Source organism: Xenopus laevis, chromosome 2L, assembly GCF_017654675.1.
Source record: "Xenopus laevis strain J_2021 chromosome 2L, Xenopus_laevis_v10.1, whole genome shotgun sequence".
In the NCBI taxonomy this organism is placed as follows: domain Eukaryota; kingdom Metazoa; phylum Chordata; class Amphibia; order Anura; family Pipidae; genus Xenopus; species Xenopus laevis.
In genome coordinates, this window is record NC_054373.1 from 142,495,023 (window position 1) to 142,511,140 (window position 16,118).

Sequence of the window (16,118 nt, forward strand, 5' to 3'; positions counted from 1 at the left end):
AAACAATGGGCCACACTTTAAAGTCCCAATATACACCTGTGGCCGACAAAGACCCAATAAGTAAGCTTTGGGCCAGAAATGCCCCCGACTATGTTTGGTTGTTATTTCCTGTATGAAAGGCAATTGGAGCATGGTTTGTTTATAATCTCCCTGGAGCAATTCTCCCTCCCAGGCAAACTTACAATTAAGAAGGTCCCCAGATGAGGTATTTCTTTGGCAAGTATGTAACTGAAGCATTTTTTCAAAAAATGACTTATTTTATAAATGTTTTATGTAATCTGCAGTTGATATGTTTGCAAGTTTACAGCTAACCTATTCTAGAGAAAAACATATTAAACAAATAGAGAACAGTATCAGAGGGAATTTTGACAACTGGGCTGCTAGCGGGAACTATTTTTCTCATCAAAGGTCACATGTATAGTTTTAATCATGTTTATTGAAGCATGTCATTAATCTGACAAAATTAACAAAATTAAACTGGTGGCTGATTGGAGATTAGGACCGATTCTATGCTCTGTAATAGCTTTCTTGTATAAGAGCATCTCAAGAATTGCTGGTCAAAACTCATGCCACTCTTTTTTTTGACCAGAATGTATTACTTTATCAAGATTGCGCGTTATATTTTCTTGTTATGCACTTTTTCTTTTGGGGAAACATACATGGATCGATTCAAAGCCAAGGAGAGCAGCAGATGATAGGGCAGTATGAACTCACAGCAAGATTATGTTGGGCTTCTGTCTTGCTGCACAAGGTTGAAAATAAAAGGGGTGTTTCTATCATTAAAGTGCTTTTTCAACTTTAAATTAACTTTTAGTATGATGTAGAGAGTGATATTCTGAGACAATTTGCAATTGGTTCTTTTTTTTATTATTTGTGTTTTTTGAGCTATTTAGCTTTTTATTGCGCAGCTCTCCAGTTTGCAAACTTGTTGCTATGGTTCAAATAACCCTACCAACCATGCATTGATTTGAATAAGAGACTGGAAGGACCCGAAGGAGACCTGAATAGAAAGATGAGAAATAGAAAGTAGCAATAACTATACATCTGTAGCCTTACATATCATCTGCTTTGTAGATGGGGTCAGTGGCCACCATTTAAAAGCTGGAAAGAGTCAGAAGAACAAGACAAATGATTAAAAAACTATAAAAATAAATAAATAATGAATACCAATTGAAAAGTTGCTTAGAATTGACCTATAACATACTAAAAGTTAACTTAAAGGTGAACCACCCCTTTAATCAGTATGTGTATCTCATAGACAAATGAGCCAAAAGAGGGAGAAAATAGTTCAAGAACTACATGAAGTCAGTTTTAGCTCAAGGTACATATGTACATATATAACTGGAGTTAATATCTGGTGTGTAACTAAAAGTTCAGATCCTTACGAACCAAGACATTTAAAATGTTGATATAAGGGGATGCCCCAATTTGTGGAACATACGTGTTTTAAATATATTTGATGCTGAAAGAGATTATAGCATTTTACATGCTCTATGTTATTATGCCTTTTTGCATTTGTAACGCAAAGCTGTTTCATATCCTGCTATTAACTGGTAATATACTGTATTGTGGTATAAGCAGTAGCAAAGAAGAATCCTTTGTTATTCAGCATTTAAAGAGAAATTGCCCTTCTCTAGCACAAGCCATTTGCCTTCTGTTTCTTTACAGTGTTTTGATGTTACTGTTCCTTTAAGGCCATTAAATACTTTGCTTTAAACCTCTACAGTAAATATGCTAAGCTATCTAATGGCTAAATCAACATAAAAGCACTTTCTCACTTTGACTCATGGGTTCTGGTTATTATGCGCCAATTTATTTGTGTATAACGTGATAGTAACTTATGATGGTGTTATTCATTGAGTGCATTTTTTTGTATTTCTATATGTGTATAGGGCAGCTGTTATATTGCTTGCACCAGCAAAGGCATTCTACATAGACTGCGGCAGAACAGTAGTATTAAGTTATAAGTACTGCTGAGTGGGGAAATGTATTACATTAAACTGTACACTGATATCATCGGGGTATGAATAGAGGCTTCAAATGCATGTCTTTCTATTGGTGGACTTTTTTCCCCAAATATGCCATATATCTGGTTTGGTATATTTTATTATAATGAGGGAGGAAGAAAAAGCCACAATAATAAAATGTTAGCCTGTACAGGTAACCTTCATTATTCATTTGAATAAAATATTGTCCATGTTATTACAGTGTTCTTACAGTAATATTTTCATTTCTTTTTAGGCAGAGCACACTGCTCCATATGATGTGGTTCCATCTATGAGACCCGTGGTTCTTGTCGGCCCATCCTTGAAGGGATATGAGGTACAGATTCAGTGTTTTAAGTGGGGTTGGTCTGCACACTATATTGGGGAAGTGTGTTTCCTTAAAAAAAAACTTTAACAACGTAATTTCATTTTGAAATCTTATTGAAGTCAAAAAGTAGCCTTAGATTAATATGGTGGAAATGCCTTCCATATTCAGTGTTTAAAGGCTGGCTTTCTAAGCATTTTTCTTGGAGAGAATAAGGCACTTTCATTTCAGCTTTTTTGAAATCTGCTTAAAATATATCCTGTATATGCTGCAGACTTTGTTGCCCTGGTAAGCAAAACTAAATGTGCACATGATGAAACCATTACAAATAGAAGGGTTTTATTGTTTCCTTCAGTCTTGGAATTACATAATCACAACACGCAGGCGGAGCCATTTTGCAGACCCTATTATTAAGGCAGTTTGCGTATCACCCCAAAATCTTTTGTATGTGCCCAAATGGGGGACCTAATGCCCATACACATTGCCCTACACAACTATAGAGTGTGAGGAAAGAGGGGGGATGTAGGGAGAGCAGTGACATCTAGGAAGTGCTGAATGGAAAGTGAAAGTAATTGACTGGCCCTCCCCTATGCCTCAGGCATAGAGGCGGGGCATGTAATATATGATTGACAGCTCAGATATTTAAACACCTTGTGACAGGGTGTTTGGGAAACACCACTGTTTTAGAGGAAAATGCACATAAAAGAGTGCGTTTAAACTGCATTGTATGAGTTGCAAAGGAATGCTCAGCTCAGGTAGGGTTAATATTCCCTCTTAGCAATGTAATTAAGTGGCAGCTGAGAGAGGAGCTACCTGAAAATGCAAAGGGCTGTGTTCCCATAGCTCAGGGCTCTCCAAACACCTCCTAGAGTGGAGGGAAGTGTGGTGCTGTGAGAGACACTGCCTGGCAGAAGCTTTGCTGCCAGCAAGAGAGTTCCAGAGGTTGGAGCCTTAATACCCACGCTGGTGAGTCTAAGTCCCAGGAGGGTAAGCCAGCAGGGCTGAGTGTGAAGCCCAAATACTTCAAAGTGCAAGAGGGTGAGAGTTTCCCTTGATGGTGAGCGACCAGAGGGGGGGGGGAAACCCTGAATGTTTTACGGTGACGTTGTTGGACTGTACCCTGAAGTTGCTGAACTGGGTTTTGTTGCCTTTTCATTGGGAATGCCCAGTGCACAATAAACCTGTGTTTTTTTGTCTGAAGCCTTGGTGTCCCTGTCTCTTAGCTCAAAATCCTTTGCTATCTGCCTACCAAACGCTAATTTCCCCCTAAAAGTACATGTGCAGGCGAGTGGCATGTAACAACCTTTATAACAGGTTGGGTTCCATCACATGTTTAATTTGCAAACAACTTTTTTTTATGTGTAGGTGACAGGTTAAAGGACTTAATATCCTTTCCTCCTGCTCGGAAATGAGAGTTCAGAAGGTTCTCCTTCTACCTCTTAAAGAACAGTGCATTCAATCTGATAGATTTACACTTATTTATCCTGGGTAATGTAAAAATGTAGCAATATTATTTTACACGTCTGTAAGCTTAATTATTATTTCGTTTATTTAAGCAGAATATGCAGATTTGAAATTTAAACAGAGGTAATTAAAATTAAGCACTTAAACATGATATTCTCCAAGCCAGAAAAAAGAATTACCGATTCTGTTTTATTCACATTCTTGGCTTTTTATTATCAGACATTTAGATGAGAAGTCCGCAAATCGACTGGCGCTGATTATTGCAGGAAATTACATTAGCTGGCAGAAATGGAAGCATAATGACAATCTGTAGGCCCAGTTGTATTGGACATTGCTATTCACTGAAGCATAGAACCGCATTGTTTTGCTCTGGGGACCTCACTGTATTTACATCTATATTCACACTCTTGGTCTGCTTGCTAATTTGATGTTATACGTTGTGATACAGGAAGCTGACCTAGATAGCACATAAGTGAAAAAACCTTGTCAGTGCCAGTATTGATAGATTTAGCATGTACATGCTAAGCCCTAACCTTATGCGAATGTAAATTGTACTAGATGGTTGCTAGTGTGGGGGCTATACATGTAAATGTAGCAACAGCTGATATCAGGCCCAGACTGGCAATCTGTGGGTTCTGGCAAATGCCAGAGGGGCTGCTATAAGGTCCTGTAGAAAGTCAATATTTAGTGGGCTGGTGGGGGCAATTTGGGCCTCTATGTGGGCTGATTGGGCCTCTGTGTACCTGAAATGCCAGGGCCTATTTTAATTCTCAGTCCAAACCTGGCTGATATGTATACTCTGTTATCCCCTTAAAGCCACTATAATCAAAATAATTATGCTTTGTGTTCAATATACAGTATAAACCTCAATGTAACAAAAGGATGTATTGAGAAAGAAATCCTTATGTATGTAATAAAGTACAGCTAAAATATGGCAACATGCTAGTGCCATATATTCTATCCTCACAAAACCACGAAAGTACATGATGCCATATCAGTGACTTCTCTCCAATTGCCAAACTCTTTGTATGAAAATATATTGCTCTCATTCCTTATTCTACTGGTGCCAAATATCCAGTTGGTCAATTCATAACATTCCCTACGGTATTTGTATATATTGTGTCTGATTGATGCCACTGCAGTGTGTTCACCATTCCCTAGAGGGGGCCAACTGGGAGTAGACATATGTGTATAAACTGATCCATTTTATGAAGACATAAATATACACAGCATACATTTAAAAGGAAAAATAAAAGTTGGCAGAGGAAGGGCTGGGTAGGGGTTGCTATGTGCACCGGCCCCTCTGAAGATTTTTTTAAGGGGACTCCTGCGCGTTTTTTGCATAGGTATTTTAATTATTAGTGTGTCTGTCTGTTTATTGGAACCACTGATATTATACCTACCGGTCATGAGCATTTTACTTTTTAGTGGCTACAAGGCAGTGATCGATATCTGTTTATTTGTATCAGTACTAGCTCTATTATTCTGTTCATTAAATGGCATTAAAGTGCAACCCTTGCAATTTGGTAGGTTGATCTCCCTCTCTCTCTGCAGTGTCTATTGCAGGAATATGGGGGGTGTGAGCATGATTAATGCCTGAACAGGCACAAACACAGTATATGTAAATGCTGCACACAGATACAGGACCTCATGTTTCCTAACAAGAAGCCCTTCTTTTAAACATACACAATGACCGTTATATTCTGCTCCATATAATACAATGTAGAGCTACACCTACACTGTCTCTCTCTCTTCCCCTGTCATTTGCTCATTTGTGATCTAGTGCTGCCAACCCTGCTGCTCCACATGGCTGGATCAAAACCATAGTGCCTAGTATAGGGGACACCCACCCCCTTCCTCAGGTACATATAAAATAAAGTTGGTACAATTTAAAGGTGACATCAGCAGCAGATGTGAGACCACTACCCATGTGAAAACCCTTGTAACCTCTTGTATACAGAATATCCCATGCCCACCATTCACCATGAATACAGAAACGATTTATATATATTATATGGTTCCTTCGTAAGTTGTGTAATACAAAGCAACATACATATAAATATAATTTGCAGCTTATAATGTGTACAATATTTCACAATTGAAAAGCATAGATTACAAATTTAAATGGAAATTAAACCATAATAAAAAAAAGGGCAAATAACACAATATTTTAATTTACTAACCTGCTTTCTGTGTATAATATGGTAGTCCCCTTTAATAAAAGCAACCATAATTAATGTTTTCCCTGAGACACAATTAGGCTTTGGCATTTCGATACATCAATCCACATTCATTTTGTTAACGAAAGGAGTTTGTCCCAGTCACCTGCACGCCTTGGGTATTCTACCACCTAATCTTGATTGCTTATATAGCAAACCATGCTTTACCAAAAACCTTCTACTGAATAATATTGGCAAACCCCATCTTTTTATTTTCACACAATCAAGGGGATAGCGTTTTATTGGAACACTATCACTGGATATCATCAATCAAACAGAACCCAAAATAAAAAGCAAAATGGATACATAAGCTATGCAGTTTATAGTCATTAGATTTAAACAAGGATATTGATTTATGGAGCGTTTAATAATTATGTAAAAGTAGAAATGCATTTTAAAATCGAATGCATTCAGTATAATGTAAAATTAATTATGCATTGCTTGTCTTAATTCTATTTGTTATTTAGATACAGAAATGCTGAAACAAATGGATTTAAAGGAGAACTAAAGCAGGTAGGGCATAACTGTTGTACATTATGTTTTGGGCTTCTGTGCCAGTCCAAGGCAACCACAGCCTTTTAGCAGTAAAGATCTGTGTCTCCAAAGATGCCCCAGTAGCTCCCCATCTTTTTTTCTGCTGATTCACTGCACATATTGGGCTGCTCTCACTTATCTGACCTTAGGGACCAACACACAAGATACTGAATATAAATGTCCTCATTTCCTGCTTGGTAATTTGCAATGACTCCTAAGCTTAGCTTCTCAACAGCTGCTCAGAGCCCACTGAGCATGTGAGTGTCACATGCACTGCCAACAAAATCCAAGATGGGAAACTCATGTGAACTTTGAAGGCCTAGATCATTCCTACTGTAGAGAAGCTGAATCTTTAGGTTGGTTCAAGAAGTTCAGTATATAAAATTATAAAATATGACATTTTTGGATTTAGTTCTCCTTTAAATGAGAGAGATTTGGTAAATGTATTTGAAATGCCGAGGGCAAAGCGCTACCGCAGTTGCGGAAATGCAAAGTTTGCTGCAGATGTGCAAAAATGTAATTTATTAAAGGTACTTGTATCTAAAGCCACACCTTGTACTTCTGTATAGTTGCAGTCCTGCCTCCTGTTACGAATTTAGTGCACTTTCTTTTATATAGATGATATACAAATATAACTGGATCTGTTAAAAAATAGGAATTATCTAGAGGAGTCCAAAAATTGTACTGTCATTGTGTTGCTTATTTCTTTAATTGCAGGCTATCTATAATATGTCACTTGCTCAGCTCCATCTATCTCTAAAGTTCAATAAGCCATTGGATATTAATGGCCTGTGCTGACTCTGATTTGCTTCCTATATCCTGACTGTAAGAAAAGTAATAATCTGTGATCACAATGAGCCCATTAAGGACTTTAGTAAAACAGACGATTATGCAAAGCAGCCATGTGCTTACTCCTAAATGCCCCATTTCATGTGTTAAGTAATATGATGACCAAAGAGGGGCCACGTTCCCCGACTGCAGATATATAGCGTGTGTGCGGACCCATGAATTTACTGCTTTTACTGAGGGACCTTGCCGGCATCTACGGAGGACCAGCACCACCACTGCAGAAAAGTGAAGTGGTGGGTGAACGGTAGATATAACACATTACAGGGAAGATTATTACATTCTGATGCTAGTTGCACTGGTTTCTGTGCTCCCATGTAGTAATTATCTGTACTAATTACTAATCAGCCTTATATTGTGACATTTCTATTCTATGTGTACTGTATATTGTGAGTGGGTCCCTAAGCTCAGTAAGTGACAGCAGCACAGAGCATGTGCAGTGAATCAGCAGAAAAGAAGATGGGGAGCTACTGGGGCATCTTTTGAGACACAGATCTTTACTGCTAAAGGGCTGTGGTTGCCTTGAACGGTACAAAAGCCAAAACATAATGTACAGCATTCCAACCATAATTTTTTAGTTAAGCTTTAGTTCTCCTTTAACATACTTTTTGCCTATTATATTTATCATGAAATATCTAAGTTTTTTTGTTTTTTGAGCTAAACAGGGAAACTGAAGCTTTTCCATGTTTGGTCCTTGCAAGAAGGTAGTGCCAGTTCACAGATAATCCCCCTTCTTAGAGTGTAAACTCCAAGAACATCTCTGTCTTTTAGCACATGACACTTAATCCCTGTATATTTATTCATATTTATTACTTTTCTTTTTATTTATTTAGTATTTATTATTATGATTGTGTGTGCTTTTCTAAACTTGTACAGCTCTTAAATTAAAAAAGGCAAAAATTAAGAAAAATAAGAAAAAACTCAATTAAATATTACCCCACATGTTTATGTCAGTGAAAGTTTTCCTGAAAGTCTGTAGTATTAACGAATTGCAGTTGACATCTAGGCTTTATGAGCTGCACCAAATGATCATGGAGAACTTTACCTCTTATTAAACAAATGGACTTTTTAAACATGACAAACAAACCGATAAGAACATTACAGGTTCTGTGGTTGTAAATTTCACCCAACCAAATGAGCAGGTGTGCAGAGGTTAGGGAAGGACGAAGTTGAGTGAGAGAGTAAATAGTTCCGAAAACTGCCACTGACCCTTAACTAGGGGTAAGCAGATGAAAGACGTAGGTGCCTAGCACCCCCCATCTCGCCGTTGCACCCTAGGCATGTGTCTCTTCTGCCTACCAGGCCCTGGTAGTAAATAAACATATTGCTATATTATATTTTTGTGCTGACAAATGAATTTTATATACATGGATTTTGCAATCACAAAATGTACTGGTTTAATATCACATATATTATTTTGTAATAAATTAATTTTGTAGTCACAACATTCATTACGGCAGTACATAATGAAGGTAATAGAACCTTCGACTATAGCACGCTACACTAGCGTATTTACGCGGCGGTCAGCTCACGCTGCAAATCGCGACAAAAAATGCTGCAAATATCTATATGTGTTTCCAGGGCCTAATTCTTTATATGTGTTCATTCTAAATAATGTAAAAGCCCTTTAAATGAGCCCTTATTAATGGTGCTGATCTCTTTCACAACAGGAATCTTGTTTTATTACACTTTCTGGAAAGGTTTCATTTCCCACACTTGGACATGACAGACATATTCAGAGCCAAGCTGCAGTTTGCTGCAGGCAGCACAGGAAGTAATAAAGTACTGCTCCTGACAACTATCCAAAAATCGTATGGAGCCTGGCTTAATTATTACTGCTATAATTTCAGTAAACTGAAGGTGAAATTCCTTACTTTTCAGTTTATTGTGAATCTACATTAGTGACACTGACTGCACTGTGCTTGTATGAACCATACAGTATTCTTTATGTGTGTTTATATTTCTTCTATCTGCAACCCCAGGTCACTGACATGATGCAGAAAGCTCTATTTGACTTCCTAAAGCACAGATTTGATGGCAGGTGAGAGTGCATGTATACAACTACCTATAACCCGCTTTTAAAGTCTTTTTTTGGTCACCTGTTGCACACCTAATTAAAAATGAAGTTTTTCCTGCAGGATAAAGCCATGTTGTTTGGCTTTTGGTGTACCCCCTTATCAAAAACAACATATTTCTCTAAAGTCTCTGAATACCCCCCTCACATCCTATTATGCAACACTAGCTTGTCATACACAATGGTACACCCTTTAAGGATCCATAAACTTACTGCATCATAACATCCTCTCATCTCAAAATATGGTATGGCCTATAACCCCCTCCCTTCACATCATATTGTGCTCCACGGTCACAAATATGGAGCGCTCACCTCCAAAAAAACACTTCTGTTGTGTCAGGTGCTAAACCGGAAAACCCAATCCTGTCCTAGGGTCACATCAATGCATTGAAGAAATGACCAGCAGCACACTGTTAAACTTGCAATAGTGCTCAAATGCAGAATTGATTCAGCCCATAGCATACAAAAAGGTCAATGTTTTGGGCCTACCAGGCCCTTTATCTTGATTGTGTGCTGATGGTAATTTCTTTGAATCATATTGTGCTCCATGACCCCTGTCTTTGCACCCTTTGGTGCTACATAAACCCTTTTCATCTCACCAAGGTATCTCCATAACACAATGGCACTCCATATCCCAACCTCATTCACCCTATAAATGTATTGCATCTTATGTAGCTCCCTTGAAGAAAATTATTGTATGATGACTATTTTAAAAGTACAATAGCATCCAAGCAGTCCAATCTGCTATCAACCTCAGCCATGGCACAGGCTCATGACTAATTACAAAATTAAATTTTGGAAAAGGCTGAAAAGGCACTGGTAGCACAAAAAGTGCTTTGGTTCTAAAATAATTATAAGAATATAAACCCTGCACATTTGTCTGGAAGAATGTATGCCTACCACTTTCTATTTGCAGAATCTCCATAACTCGGGTGACTGCTGATTTGTCATTGGCTAAACGTTCTGTGCTGAACAACCCAGGCAAGAGAGCTATCATTGAGCGCTCTAGCACCCGCTCAAGCATCGGTAAGACCTGAAGTACATGTGCATCAATTTCTTTGATCATAAAGTCGTACATGTGCCAAGTGGCAATAAATGCATGTCCGGTCAATAGGCTGATGAGATGGATAATAGCCTAGTTTGCCAATGTACAGGCCAGTTTTGTTGTATTTTGGATCCTGTATATACAGTCATTTTTTAGATAAGTCACAGGATTGTAGCTTTGATGATTTCTTTGTTTTGAGGCTAAATGTACACATTTAGGGGGTTAATTATCAAATTTTTTAAATAAAAAAGTCCGACCAAACTAGAATCCACGATTTGGTCTTGTTTATTATTAAAAAAACACAATTTAATCGGATCGGTGGTCAAACTCAATAAAATCAAGCGTACACCCAAATCATAGTCTGATTTTCGGGCTGATTCTGGCACAGACCACAGAAACTTCCAAATAAGATAGGGACCTCTCCCATTGAATTATATATAACCTCGGCAGGTCTGAGATGGTGGATTTTCGGATTCGGACTCGAAAAATCTGATTTTTGTTCCACTAAACATTTGGTAAGAAAAACTCAGATTTTTCTAGTTTTTTAGCATTCAGACTTTAATAACTCTCTAAGTGTAATCATTGGCAATTTTTGCAAGTCCCATGAGTTTCTCTTGATGTAGGTTCTGTATTTCTCTCTTTCTCTTAACTTTACATACTGGAACTATGTTGCATTCTTTCCCACTTTTCAGTGGAGGTCCAGAGTGAGATTGAAAGAATCTTTGAGCTGTCCAAGACTCTCCAGCTGGTTATATTAGATGCTGATACAATCAACCATCCCACTCAGCTGAGTAAAACATCACTGGCCCCCATTATCGTATTTGTGAAAGTGTCTTCTCCAAAGGTGAGTCCGATATCCTACAACTTGACTTGTAGGATTCCCTTGATTGATTGTATAGTAGAAATGATCAGCGGTAAGATTTCAATGCCTAAACATTCCCATTCTAGGTCTTAACCGTTTAAAGATAGTTTAATGCAGTTTAATAATATGTGAATATTGTGTAGTGTACTTGAGGTAAATATAGGGGTAATATTTGTACTGATACCGATCTATCTATTACTATTAATTGCCACACATATTTTACCATGTACATACTTTCTTTCTAGGTACTGCAGAGACTAATAAAATCCAGGGGGAAATCCCAAGTGAAACATCTCAACGTCCAGATGCTGGCAGCCGACAAACTGATCCAGTGCCCTCCAGTAAGTGAAAAGAGGATCCCTAAAGGACTCAATGAATATTAATAGCAGCAACCTTTGGATTTGCTGATTTAGTTTCCAGACCGGGAGGCAAACTCTGCCTTTATTTTTATGTGATTGCACCCGTGGGAAAGTGGATGGAAAATAAATGTAAGGCTCATGGCACACGTGGCTAATTGCAGGGTGAAAAACACCACCAGAGAATATGCCAATTGGGCCATGACTCTAGTGCTTTTTTTATGATAAAAACCAGGACAACAATCATTTTATATATGTAGAATATTATTATCTGGTTAAATTAAATGAATGTGTTTCATTTTATTTTTATTAGTATCACACATTATATTTAACAAAGGGTCTTAATTTTGGTTTCTTTTCTTTTTTTTCTGCAATAGCTTTCTGGTTCTTTGAATCAGAAAAGCCTGGTTTCTTTGCAGTATGTTTGTTACCTGCTCTGTTGACAGGACTGCTGCTATTTATTTCAGTAGAAATAATGTCAAATACAAATGCACAGACTATAGAATGGGCTTTTTTACTTAGTGTCCCAGGGACACTTTCTTGCTGGTACAGGTTGGGCTTTGAGATAAGGGGCTACTTCATCTCTTGGTAGAATACTGGGAGCTGCAGGGGTTTAATGCAAGACCCAGTCTTATATCATTGTGACCTTGTCAGGAATTTATCTTTACTGTATCAAGCTGTAATTGGGTGTCACTTTTCTTTGGCAGCCAGTCCTGTTTGTGTGCCTTCATGCTTACATACAGAAGAATAGCTAAACTCATTTAACCCACTTATACCATTTAGCACAGCATCTAATTTGAGCAATTTTATATGAGCAGATTAGTTGCCCTGCTATGATTCCCCTATACACAACTAACAACTACTCCTCTAAATGCTTCCCCAGCAGCCAACATGTGCATTCCAATACTTTCAGAGAAAACATCAGGCAACTTTGGACTGCATATGTTTCCCCATAGTTACATAGTTAAATTGGGTTGAAAAAAGACAAAGTCCATCAAGTTCAACCCCTCCAAATGAAAACCCAGCATCCATACACACACCCCTCCCTACTTTTAATTAAATTCTATATACCCATACCTATACTAACTATAGAGCTTAGTATCACAATAGCCTTTGATATTATGTCTGTCCAAAAAATCATCCAAGCCATTCTTAAAGGCATTAACTGAATCAGCCATCACAACATCACCCGGCAGTGCATTCCACAACCTCACTGTCCTGACTGTGAAGAACCCCCTACGTTGCTTCAAATTAAAGTTCTTTTCTTCTAGTCTAAAGGGGTGGCCTCTGGTACAGTGATCCTCTTTATGGGTAAAAAGGTCCCCTGCTATTTGTCTATAATGTCCTCTAATGTAAAGTGTAATCATGTCCCCTCGCAAGTGCCTTTTTTCCAGAGAAAATAACCCCAACCTTGACAGTCTACCCTCATAATTTAAGTCTTCCGTCCCTCTAACCAATTTAGTTGCACGTCTCTGCACTCTCTCCAGCTCATTTATATCCCTCTTAAGGACTGGAGTCCAAAACTGCACTGCATACTCCAGATGAGGCCTTACCAGGGACCTATAAAGAGGCATAATTATGTTTTCATCCCTTGAGTTAATGCCCTTTTTTATGCAAGACAGAACTTTATTTGCTTTAGTAGCCACAGAATGACACTGCCCAGAATTAGACAACGTGTTATCTACAAAGACCCCTAGATCCTTTTCATTTAAGGAAACTCCCAACACATTGCCATTTAGTGTATAACTTGCATTTATATTATTTTTGCCAAAGTGCATAACCTTGCATTTATCAACGTTGAACCTCATTTTCCAGTTTGCTGCCCAGTTTTCCAGTTTAGACAAATCACTCTGCAAAGTGGCAGCATCCTGCATGGAACCTATAGTTCTGCACAATTTAGTATCATCTGCCAAAATAGAAACAGTACTTTCAATGCCCACCTCCAGGTCATTAATAAACAAGTTGAAAAGCAAGGGACCTAGTACAGAGCCCTGCTGCCCCAGTACTGATTTGCATGTTAGCTACTGGGGAAGCATTCAGAGGAGATGACTCGGAGTGACTAATATACTCATGTATCATTGCCCCTAAAGAACATGTAAACCTCCCCCCACAAAATGTTAAATCAGTGAACAGCCTCTTTGAATAACTTCCACTCTGGTTGTTAAAGGTTAACAGTAAAGCTGCAGCACCTCCTTAATCACTTAGAAATCTTTCTCCTCCTCAAACCCACTCTGCCCCCTCCCTCAGGAATTTACTTTGGCTGTTGGCTCATGAGCATGCTCAGTTCTTCTCAGCTTAGATTACTAAACACACCCTCCAGTCGGTAACAGCCAATGAAGAGCTAGCATTACTGGTTCCCATAGAAACTCTAGCTGTCTGGTCCTTTTTTCTCTCCTAAGCTCCTCTCCTGAGCTCAGCGTAACCATTACAGTGCTCAACCCCAGCAGAACTGTTTATCAAAGTATGTTGTGCCTGTGTAACCTGCATTCTGCATTGCATGAACTTTACAGCACACATGTCTCAATGTTACTGATGATATGTCAGAGGGAAAATGGCTGCTGGGAAAAACTGCTATTGGTTTTATGAACATGTGATGGCGCTGGCAAATGGAGGGGGTACATGCAGTACAAATAATGTGGCTTGGGCGAGGAAGATATGCCCAATTTATATACATGGTGGGAAAATGTAGTCTTTACATGTCCTTTAAGGAATTCTTTCTGAGGCCTCATGTGAAAATTGGGGGTATTGTATGCTCTTGGAAAGGTTAAATTAGTTTATATGACTTTAGATAACACACCCCCCCCCCCGAAATATTGATACTTTTGGTACCATAATAAAAGGGGTCAACTCCCCGACTGCATAACATTGTGTGTGTGCGGTTCCATTTACAAACGATTGCTGTTGCTAAGGGACCCAGCCGGGTCAACGGAGGGCCAGCACCACCAGTGCAGTGAAAATGCATTGCAGGTGTAAAGTGGAATAATTACATTTCATCTGTATGAACCAGTGATCCCCCAAACAGTGGCTCGTGAGCAACATGTTGCCCCCAGTGGCCTCAAAGCAGGTGCTTATTTCTGAATTGGGGCAAAGTCATAAAACCCAGGTGTACTACCAAACTAAGCCTCCTGTAGACTGTCAGTCCACATACAGTAGGGGCTACGAAATAGCCACTCACATGCAATATTTTGCACCCCCATTTACATTTAAATCTGGCTCAGGGGTAAAAAAACTAATACTTACTAATAATCAATCATAGGCCATAATTGTGTTGCTCTTCAACTTTTATTTATATAAGAATGTGGCTTTCTGGTAAAAAAAGGTTTGGGATCCCTGGTATAGACAGTTATTTTATTTTTTAATTTATTTTAATGCTAAATCTGAATGGAAAATTCCTTTGACCATGACTCCAAAATCTGATGGCCTCATCCTTGCTAACACAAACATCCTCTTTATAACATGTGATGAGACAAACGCACCAAAGTACAGTTCCTCTGTGTCACAGTAGAATAATGAATCAGAGATGATTGTTTAGTTATTGGAAGATGAAATCTAATGATAATATTTACTGTCAGCAGTACAAGCCATTTTAAATGATGACTCGTGAAACATATACAGTAGAAGCAATAGATGTAAAGGCACATTAGATGTCATCCAAGTCTAATAATCTCTTACATGAATGTTGGGCAGGCCCCATAAAGTTCCAAGAAGTCAAGTGGCTGACGGAAATCTTCTGACCTTAAAAACAAGCAGTGAGGAATGTTGAATTGAGGATGTGTAGCAAAACTGAAAGCGGGCATAAATAGCTTGGCTATAGTACCAGCAGCCTTTATATATCTGTTACTGTCTATATCTGTCTCTCACATCAGGCCCCTCTCAGTGGACACTGGCTTACTGAATGAAATCTGACAGCTGCTCTGTGCATGAATGATTTTTTTTTTTTGCTCTTCTCTAGGAAATGTTTGATGTGATATTGGATGAGAACCAGTTGGAAGATGCCTGTGAGCACCTTGCGGAGTACATGGAGGTTTATTGGAAAGCCACACACCACCCGCTGCACCCCCAAAATAGTCAGAATCTCATCACACCCCCAACTGCCATTCCTGGTTTACAGGTATATAACCTCTTAGAATGAAGTGCTGAAAATAGAGGAAAAAATGTCTTGTTATTTTTAACCCAATGAAAGAAAATGTAATTCTAAAATATGTCTCAGTAGAACTGAAAATGTGTAATGAAAGCTACTTGTAAATGTAATTGCAGTTGAAGTTCGTATTTATCTGGACCTTACTACACTGCAGGCTCTGATTCTTGAAACAATGTAGCGGAAGCCAAGGCTTTATTTCTCATAATGCTTCTTCACATGTTTTGTTACCTGGGGTTTTCCAGATAAGGGGTCTTTCCATAATTTGGA

At 38.5% G+C, this 16,118-nt stretch overlaps 1 protein-coding gene across 3 annotated transcripts in view; it reads left to right on the forward strand.

Moving 5' to 3' along the window:
- The window catches only part of cacnb3.L (calcium channel, voltage-dependent, beta 3 subunit L homeolog), a 71,470-nt gene that overhangs the window by 53,659 nt on the left and 1,693 nt on the right, over nucleotides 1–16,118 (forward strand). For all 3 annotated transcript variants that reach the window (XM_041580824.1, NM_001085797.1, XM_041580825.1), the window contains 6 exon segments: nucleotides 2,242–2,322; nucleotides 9,356–9,414; nucleotides 10,364–10,473; nucleotides 11,185–11,336; nucleotides 11,600–11,695; nucleotides 15,663–15,821. In XM_041580824.1, coding sequence (XP_041436758.1) covers nucleotides 2,242–2,322; nucleotides 9,356–9,414; nucleotides 10,364–10,473; nucleotides 11,185–11,336; nucleotides 11,600–11,695; nucleotides 15,663–15,821 — 657 coding nt within the window.